Source organism: Charadrius vociferus, unplaced genomic scaffold (assembly GCF_000708025.1).
Source record: "Charadrius vociferus isolate BGI_N301 unplaced genomic scaffold, ASM70802v2 scaffold2558, whole genome shotgun sequence".
In the NCBI taxonomy this organism is placed as follows: Eukaryota; Metazoa; Chordata; class Aves; order Charadriiformes; family Charadriidae; genus Charadrius; species Charadrius vociferus.
This window is the reverse complement of record NW_009649566.1, coordinates 51,094-61,332: the sequence shown is the minus strand read 5'-3', so window position 1 is coordinate 61,332 and position 10,239 is coordinate 51,094. Positions and strand designations below refer to the sequence as shown.

Here is a 10,239-nt window from a genome sequence, read left to right as displayed (position 1 = left end):
ATTATTTTTACTTACTTGAAAGAAATAGATCAAAATACCTCCCTTTTAATGAACTGTTCCCATGGAATATGGATTTTAAATTGTGTGAAAAGAAGATACCTGTTCTTCACCAGGCTGGTTTTCGTTGGGTTCCTCCCCCCACCACTGTCTCCAGGTAATTTGTTGAACCTGTATTGTATTTGAGCAAAATCATTCCACTTGAATGATGCATGTTTCATCTTATAAATAGAACAGGGCAGGGAGGGAGAAGGGAAAGACCAAGGGATTATTCCCTGTGAAACATGAGAGAATTGCCCTAGTAGGTCACTGGGGTACCACATGATGAAGAATTTAAGACGTATTAAGAGACTTTCCTAGGACATAACAATGATTTGCATTATATGAATAGCTGCTATGCCGAGAAATCAGAAGATTTGTCAACAACGCAGAAGGATTTATATAAACTTGGATACATATCGAAAGAAATCACGTTACAGTTTTTTTTCACATCTTCATTCCGTTTAAGACAACTGAAACCCTCTGCCATGTTGTGGGCTAAGAACGTGGCAGTACTTGAATTTTAACTACTCCATCTCTCTCTCCCTTTATTTCCAACAATATTTTTTTTTTAAGCTATGAACTTAAATGCCCGCATACAACTTTAATAATGATTTCTACAATTTCCATTATCTCCATTATCAAATAAAAATGATTTGTAATTAGCATATACTCCAATATTATACATTTTATTTTTGACAGCCTCCACAGTTTGGCAATAATGCTTGATTCTGCTGTAACACACTGGCTTGTTTTTTTCACTTTTCATAGCCTAGTGGCACAGGCATCACACTTCCAGTTAGTGAGTTGTCTTAAAAACATAGATTTGGATATTAATTGCAATGGTCCGGACACTTAGGTTTTCAGCGAAGAGAAGTTTTAAATGCAGGAAGTTTATTTAATGACATCTAGCAGACCGTGGACCTTGTGAGGACAAAAGAGGATCTTGAAATAGGAGGATATCAAAACTAGATTTTGGCAATATAGAAGATGTATTGTCCATGTAGTTCTGTCATAAGCTTTAAAAATACTCTTATTAAATAAGTTTTTCCTTCCTTAAGACCAGATAATACATGAAGCCAGTAAGAGCCCAGGGGTCAATCTTCTTCAACTCTTAGTTATTCTCTATGAGCTTTTTTTTTTGGCTTTTCTTCGTAAGATTCTCCATACTCATTCACTCTGCTCTTATCCACAGGATAAAGCCTGGCAGGAAAAAAACCCCCAAATTATTAGTTACAATATTGTCTGCTACCTGGAGGAATTAAGCAGTTCTGTGCTACTTAATTTAAAAAGTTAATTTCTTTCTCATCATATTCTCTATTCCCATTTGTGGCTGTTTTACTACAATTATGTGCAATTACATAAATCTAAAACTGAAGTTCGCACTTAGTCTTAATGATTAGACATACGCATCCATATATTCTGGTATAACGTGAACTAGGCTAAAAATTCTTTGCTCCACAGATAAATATTTATTCTTGGGAACAAGAATACACTTTCTGTAGCTTCATTTATGAACAATATTTCCATGATTACTGTATATAGCCGCCTTCCCCATCTGATTTTAGTTACTTAACAAATCTGAAACTTGCCAGATACCCAACTTAGAAAAGAACCTGATAACTTGTGTTTGGAAACTAGATAAAAAGGAAAGCAGAGCAGGGCAATCCCTCATCAGAAAACATCCTTCGCTACTGCCTTGCAGAGCAACTTGGGAAGCATGCCTCAGATGTAGACACGTAGCCGCTCAGCAACGGTTAGAAGCCCAGAACTCCTAAGAAGGTTTGTGAATACAAGCTTCAGAATTGCTCTCCTTCACCTTACTTCAGGTATTCATGCTTCAGGTTAAATTTTTTTGGTGGCTTGCGAATGTGAAACTATCTGCTGAAAAGGAGGACAGCTGTTTTGAGGAGGGAGAGGGGGTAATTGACAAAAAATTCTGCGAGTGCTGTGGGAAGAGGAATTTCTTGTCTACTCTCTTAGCATGCTAAAACATGTCCAGGAATACCAGCAGTTACAGGAAAGTAATTTTGCTCCTCTTATGTGTATTGAGTTCTCCTTTTCAGTATCCCCTGCTCAACATTCCCTTGACTAGGCATATACACAACTACCATTATCCAGACCATACTATATAGTACTATGGTATAAAAATTCTGCTTGAAGTCTATCCCAAGCTATTTCGTAGCTCTTTATAGCAAAAAGACTGCAGCCATCTACAGCGTTGTAAAATGATGAGTATTAAAGAAAGGCATACCATCTTTGGTAAAGATAGACCAGGAACACGACATCATCTCTAAAGCACGCCAGCCTATGAGATGTTGGCATAGTGATGATAAAAGCAAATATATCATCAATAAAGGTGTTGAATGCCTACAAATAAAAGAAAAGCATACTTCAGTTGGCTGGGAAGAAAAGAAGTCATCTGTGATACAAAGCTACAGTAAACAGGCTTCCTAGAACTGTGTTTTTCAGTAGGAACAGACTACTTTCATATTTATAACAGTATTTAAGAGTTATGCTAAAAAAACCTACTTAATACAAACTTTAAAGTGTTTTCTTTTAATGAACACCATACTGTCTACTCTGGGCCACACAAGTATAGTTACTAGTAAAAAGGAAGTAGGACTACTTCAGGTAAATGAGAGTATTGTCATGCAAGGGGAAAAACGTGGACTCAACTTCAGTGAAATCTTTAAAAGAAATTGGCAAAGACGACTTTTAATCATTCATTACTCAAATGATTCAAGATTTACAAGATGTCAGTTCACTTCCATTTGCTGTGGGAATTTGAAATTTGTGTAAAAAATTGTTAATTTACTGGTCTTAAGAACATTAACTTGACAGCCTTGGAGAGACTTTAAAATATTTTCAGCGCTCTCCTGGAAGTAACCATCCATCCCTTATCCGAGACACAATTTTCTACGCCATTTCCACTCAACTAGGCATACTATAGGTTCTGTTTCTGAAGCAACAATTTTCTCACTACTTCTTCCTGAGTGAGACAGTTTAAACTCCCTGACATCTGCTGGGAAAGCAACGCAAACAGGCTGGGAGCATGCAAATACAACAATATTTTGTCAGAGAAAGTAAAGAAAGTCACAGAAGGGCAGCTCCTCTGGATCTGGCTCTGGCCTAAAGGAATAAGTAGAAATCAACTCTTACAGCGCACCAGCTCTAGTACTCATGTTGCAATAAACTGTTTCAACTCACTAAAGCCAGCAGGAAACAACTCCAGCAAAGAATATTCACTGTTGGGTTAACAGAGTCAGTATCATGCCTTCTCCTTTCAATATGAGCAAGTTGTACTTTAACCCATACCACAAGAGTAGGGAAAATGATGTATTCTCTACGCAGAGGAGGAATCACTCTTCAAAATGAACCGATGTTTACATGATTAAACAAAGCATCAGCAGATGATGGGGGTGTTGGACAGGAGAGAGTTCTGATTAATTACAACAGGAAAGCTGCTTCTCGCAAGTCAAAACAAATCCATCACTCTGAAGTGATCAAAGAACATGGATGGCACTTCTCAAGCCTGTGCAAAGAAGGTTTGTCATGGAACAAAAAAACTTGGCAAGTTGGAAAATGCAGCCTTTCCAAGTCAACACCCAGGTGAGTTATCCTACAATGATGAAAGGAAGAAAAAGCTTAATGCTCCACGCTTCAGGCATTTAGGCAGTTCTCATAAGCTGTTGAGATTGAATGCATCAGGGCAGCCCATCAAGCAGTATTTAGTCTAGCTAGTTTTCTTTTGAGGTTACCTCATTTGAAGGTACTCCTCATAAAAGTATAAAGAGCATAAACATAAAGACTACAGAAACTGGGAAGTTAGACTGATCTTCAGTTTTGCCAAGGAAAACAGGAAAGAGTTCAAATTAAGGAAAAAAACAAAGCTCTATAAAACAACAATTGCAAATGAGACCTCAGACTATTCTATCCACTCTTCGAAGTGCAGAAGAGAGCAAGCAACTTTAAATATCCGCTAGGAAAAAGTAAATTACCCCCTCCAAAGACCAGTAAGTTAAACATAATTGAAAACATCATATACTTCTTTCTACATGCACACAAGCCTTTATTGTGGGTAGCCTCTGGCATCTTAACAGGAACCATAAATGCTCTTTAAGAAAAGGCTATTCAGCAAGAGAGTTCTACTGCTTTAAAGGTTACTTGCTTGAATGCTGCCCCTTTGTTGTTTATTTAGCTGCTGATGTCTCTGCTCAGTTATTGCATTTTGTTGCTGGAGTATAATTGCAAAATTACTTCGCTAATATACCTTTTACTCCCCTCTTAAGAAACATGCTGATTTGCCTAGTCTGTCTGAAACACTAGATGTTTATTTATTTATTTTTTTAAAACTATATTTCCATATGGAACACTGTTTACTTGCTGTTCTGCTATCAGCTATATTTCAATCTGTTTTCCTAGATGCTCCATGAGTCCTTAAAAATATTAAGGCAGCAGAAAGTTGGACAACTGCTGTAGGCTCACAGAAATGGAAAAGCTATGAAACACACTTCAAATTTTAAGATTTTAGTTCTTTTGTCCCAGATCATCTGTTCAGAATTGGACACCGTGTCTTCAGCAGTTTTTAATACTGTGTCTTTTAAAGTACTGATGTTGTGGAGAATTGTAATACATCCGCACAAAGGAAGAATAAATTAAAGCATTTGTGAGTGGAAGCAGAAGAAAACATAGCATGTATTGATGGCATCAAGGTCTTGATGATCCCACCACATCCACCCAGGCTTTCTCAGGACACAATGATCAGGAAAACAACTGACAAAAATCCTAATGACTCACAGAGGTGGGAAAGGATGGAGTCAAAATGGTATCAGCTTTTTAGGGCTACAAGAACAAAACTAGCAGGTAGCTGTCGACTGAGGAAGAATGTAGGAGACAGAGGAACTCAACAGTGGGTGTCCCTTGTTCTCCATATCAGTGGAAGGAATCCTGACTGGGATACTCAGCTTACATCCATCTTGGTGCCTGAATACTACACAAACCACTCGGACACACATATGGGTGCTTGTGGGTATGCAGGTATCAAAGTTTTAGCAAGGTGACTTTGTTTTGAAATAAGCTCACCTTCCTCTCCTCCAAGGTCGAGTGTTAAGCTTTGCTACAGCATCTCATTATTTCCACACAAGGGCAGTTCAGGCAGTGAGGACACCACAGTGCAGCCCCTTCTCCACCATGTAATAACCCACCACACATTTGTCACTACACTGCCCAGAAGCTCAGAATTACCAACCCCAACACAGAACAGTGTCTACGTTACTTCAATCTCTGGTAGCTCCTGGAACCAGCCAAAATAAGGTCTCTTAGTGGTCCTATCTGTTTCTTGAGAACTATCCTTTGTTAATGTAACCTCTCCCCTTCCTAAAATAATGTATTAAATTGAGACTGATTAGTTTATTTGCAGGACCAACATTTGAACCTGCGCAAGACAACTGACAATAGAAAAAGCAATATTATTATCAGCAAAACTAGTATGAAGTATTCTCATGATATGGAAGTTATTATGAAAAATGGAAAACAATGTAGGTTTGTTTGGGTTTTTTTTTGGACATTTGCAAACAAATTTGGTTTTACTGTCAGTTTACTTCTTAAAAGAAAGCACTGTCAGCCTTAAGCTACATAATACTAAGCCATTTCTCACAGAAAATTATTTTCAAATAATACGCACCAATCTTTAAATTAGAGCTTTACTTACTTTGTATGTGAAAGCCTTCCATGGTAAGTGTGCAACAGATTTCATCTAGGATTAAAAATATCAATTTGTAATAAATTCTGCAAGAAGAGACTAGAAAGCCCTTTTATCACTTTTCAATCTTACCTTGTAGTTTACAAACAGCTGGGGCAGCATAAACAGGAATCCAAAAGCATACACTCCTGAAGATAAAAGATGGAAAACTTACAGACAAGTGCACAATAGCAGTACACCACACAACTATACTTTCACAATTAGAGATTTACACTAATTTTCCTAAGGAGAGAAGATGCATCTAATCCTTTTGTTTTACTTTGGGTTGATTCTTCTCCCTTTCTCAATTACTGTCATACTTCTAGAACCTACAGTCAAGTTATTGCTCCATATTACACTGGTCCAGCTGACAGCAGTTAATTTTCTATTTTTGAGTCTTGGCCTCCATTTGAAGAAACATGAATAGAAAAAAATCATAAGAAGGGACTCACCATTGACAAAGCTGTTAATCAACCAGGAGTACCAGCTACAAACAAAGAAGACAGTCCAGTTATTGTTTCACCTCAGCCAAAAATATATACCTGTAATCCTCTACATGGCTGTGCGCTGACTACTCCAAGAAATGGCTATGTCGTGAATGACTTTACACAAGAACTAAATACCTCCCATCTTCCTTTGATTAGGAAGGGCTCCAGGGAAGGTGCTAACAGTTTAAGCAAAGGATGTTTATCAGTGCATCCAACAAGTTTGGAGAGCTTTATCAACTGCTTTCATACATTTTCAGAATGTTCTGAGACGTCTGCACCCAAAATGACATCAGATAATACTGCACACTGAGCCCTGACAGCGCTAAGGTTCGCAAAGGTAACACTGTATTCTAAATACTAAAGAGACACTTAATACAGCACTATAAGGACTTACCCAATTTCAAACAACAAATACCATCCAGTGCAAACCAGTATAGTAGGCACTTAAAAAACTCAAAAGGTAAATACAAGGAACCTACATTTTTCCTTCTTTACATCTAAAAACCCTTCCCAGATGTTCAATGGAGCACGATCTTAACAACATAACAGTAGTGTTACAGATAGTGGCCAAATTCTATATTTCTGCTTGTGATAGTAGGCACAGCTAGCAATTGTGATGCTCAGGTTAGATCATTTAAAATTAAACTTGCAAGGCTGCGTTAGTGACTTGTTAATAGCAATGTTACAGCTGTAGCAGCATTTCACTAATCCACAAGCATCTAAAAAATGCATCAGGAAATGTCTGCAAGATTAAAGGATAATCCACTGTTAAGATTACTTGTTCCATCACATTTTCTTACAAATAGATTTAACAATGACAAAAATTCTATTATATCAATTTTTTTCACTTTCTTAAGCTACAGCTTAAGAACACCTGGCATACAGCATGTAGCTACAGCTACAAACACCTGGCGTATAATATTTTGCAGTACTGAATTAATTCAGGAATTCTGTGAGAAAAGCAGAATTTTTAAAAATTTGTTAGCTCCTTCCTAAGATAAGAACCTTTTGAGAAAAAATTGTTTTTCTTACACCTAGAAATTGCCCCTAGTACAAATGCTCCAGCGCACGTATGCAGCGACATCAGTTCTTCCTGATGTTATTTTAAGCTAGTGCTTGCTCTCCCTCCCATCCCTTCGGGGCCTAAAGACTGTTAAAAAATGCGTCTGTGTGGCCATCCCCATGCTTGTGTTTGCACACTCTCACAGCTGCATACTTGCTTGCATCTCTCCGATACAAAATGAACTAGCTGTATTATTTTGAGTGAAAGTGGACAGGAGTTTCACCTTTTCATGAAATACTAAGTCTTCAGCTTCTGCTGAAGTATCAAGATATTGCTGTAGGCCCATGCCTCTAAAGGAATACAGAGCCCTCTCTTGAAAACGCTTTTGCTTGCTATTGCCATCCTAGTTATCATATCACGGGGAATGTTTCAATTCTGCGTAAGATCGTTTATAGATTTACAGTACCTTTTGTATTTGACATTCAGCAAGGAGTAACCTGCACCTCCAATACATAGTGGATAGAGCAAATATGACAAGTATTTCATAGCCTAGTAGACAATGAAAATAGTTTGTTAGCTTACATTTTATATACAGATTTGTCATGGCATTAACTAGAAGACAGCCACATTTTTTTTTTCCTGAAAATCTTTTCTATTTCCAAATGTCTACTATTATTTCCAGTATGCTTCCAGTTCTAGAGAAGGTGGTGAAAATTCCAGTGCTCAGTTCAGACCACCAAGGATCTTAGAGCATAAGCAAAGAGGGACAGCATGAAGATCAGAGTCTAAGAGTAGCTCTCTGCTTAACTTCCCGGTTTCTTCAACTCCTTCCAGAAATTGGGAAATACGTGAACAGTACAATAACAAGTACAAATATCAATTTTCAAATTTGTGAGTGAATACCCTTTAAGATATTTCTCTTCAGTTAAGTCACTTGCAATTCTGCTTCTCAACCAAATTCAGCTAACAACTCTTTCACTGTTTCTCTTCATAAATTATTAGAATGAAGCTTCAGTATCTGATCATCCACATAACGATGATCCACTTGACAACTATGCAAAAATGGAAAATGCACTTGTAGCAATAAAGAGTGAAACAAGTCAATCAGCACATCACATATGTAGACTTTATAGATCAGAAGTCACATGATTCCCTCTTACCTGGGTATCATACTCCTCAGTCTTCTTTTCAGAGTCATTGTATGTGCCAAACTGCAATACATACAAAATGCATAATCAAGTCAGAACTGCTGTCCAACTCCCTAAAAAGAGATTTAACCTGCAAACTAAACTGCTTAGACATTAAGCTAGGTAACAGTTCAAAGTTCTTACAAGCTTCTGTACAAAAGAGTCATACAAACGTCCCGTGCAGCCTGCCAAATACAGGGTAGGCAAAAAAAGTTTATTTTTGCCCCTTCGTGCTTTACACCAAAGAGGCAAGATTTCTTTGCTTAGGAAAACGCTGTTGAGACAGCAGAGTTCACAAAACAAAAGTAAAGCCAAATGGCTAAGAATCTGACAGATACAGGAGGCCGTTATTAAAAACCATAATCATTTTCATGCACAAAGAGGTCAGTTATGGATTATCTCCACATCTCCAGAAATTGTGACTGCTTAACACAGTTCCTTGAATACTGGCAAAGGAACAACCAGAGCTATGAGCAACTCAAGATGCTTAGACTTCAAGCTGCACAAAACCCTAGTACTTCTTGTGAAATAAATGCTGAATTAGACAACTGTTTCTCCTACCAACAAGGGAAAATTTCAATGTACATAGTTCTTTAAAAAAAGTTAATTTGAATCCCAGCTGCCTCTGCATGTCCTGCAGTCTCAGGACTTAAATTTTTACCTAGAGAATTTGTCAAAGATTGTCCTGTTCCCAGAACGTGTCACATCTTCTACTAGTTCCACAATGGACAAGTTATACCTACAGCTTCATGAAAAACTCAGTTTCTTACTTCAAATCGTGATGCCAGATAAAAGTGCCTTTCCAACACAGTGGCAGGAGCACAGTCCCACCTGTTAAGATTTAGCAGAGGAGTTCTGAAGTTTCTCACACCATAAATACACACAAACAGCTTTTTCTTCTACAGGATTCCTCAGAGAAATTCCTAAATTTGGAAATGCTCATCCAGCTTTTGGATTAAGCGTTCCATAAAGAGAAGATGTACACAGGAAACTTTGAAGTTAATGAACTTTTAAGTTTAATCTTCATTTCACTGAAAGCCAATTTGCACAGTAACCTGGAAACAGATGGAAAGCTCAAGAGTGTAATCATTAACAGGACAATGTCTACTATACCTGAATCTTGGGTCTCAAGCCTTGCCACTTGATTGTCATTTTCAAAGCTTTCTTCACTTTCCAGAGCTGTGATGAGCAAAAACAAAACGTGCACATAAAGAATTAGCCAACGGAATGTCTTACACAGGATTCAGATACTCAGAATCAAGACCCCAGAATATCTATTTTAAGCACTCATTGCATGAAGCAGCAACAGCCCAATTGCAGCACCTGTGTCTCTATACAAACCAAATTCTGTGTCACCACACAAGTACAACACTGGGAGCATGCGCTATTAAGTCTCCTTATCAGATGATGTACTTTAAGTGAAATAAGTTAGTCCTTCCAGGATATCTGGATTGCAATGCTTAGGTGGTGGTTAGCTGCTCCCAGCACCAGCATGCATCCCAGGTCAAGCATTTAGAGAATTCTCTAGTAACCACCTGCCAAGCAAGCTTATACGCCTTCAAGGTCAGCTGGGATCTGCAAGATGAAGGTGCCTCCGAAATCCTAACAGTGATCAAGTAGGCACTTACATGGTGTCACTACATTTCATTAGTGGGCTACAAGCAGAAGTCAGTAAATCCACAGAGCTGTGTGGCTGCTTAATGTAAAGCTACAACAGTTTGAACCTAATGTAACCTAATGTAATTTTCAGTGCACCTGAAAATTTACTTATGTACTCACTCT

The 10,239-nt window shown here is 37.9% G+C and overlaps 1 protein-coding gene across 1 annotated transcript in view; it reads right to left on the bottom strand.

Annotated features, from left to right (window-relative positions):
• Positions 1-628: 628 nt before the first annotated feature.
• Positions 629-10,239, bottom strand: part of CLPTM1L (CLPTM1-like) — a 36,459-nt gene continuing 26,848 nt past the window's right edge. The window contains exons 10-17 of the mRNA XM_009890068.1: positions 9,571-9,636; positions 8,431-8,481; positions 7,737-7,819; positions 6,232-6,266; positions 5,873-5,928; positions 5,750-5,794; positions 2,291-2,406; positions 629-1,239 (exon numbers count right to left, since the gene is read on the bottom strand). Of these exons, the coding sequence (XP_009888370.1) occupies positions 1,155-1,239; positions 2,291-2,406; positions 5,750-5,794; positions 5,873-5,928; positions 6,232-6,266; positions 7,737-7,819; positions 8,431-8,481; positions 9,571-9,636 (537 nt within the window). The 3' untranslated portion in view covers positions 629-1,154. The remainder of the gene's footprint in view (positions 1,240-2,290; positions 2,407-5,749; positions 5,795-5,872; positions 5,929-6,231; positions 6,267-7,736; positions 7,820-8,430; positions 8,482-9,570; positions 9,637-10,239) is intronic.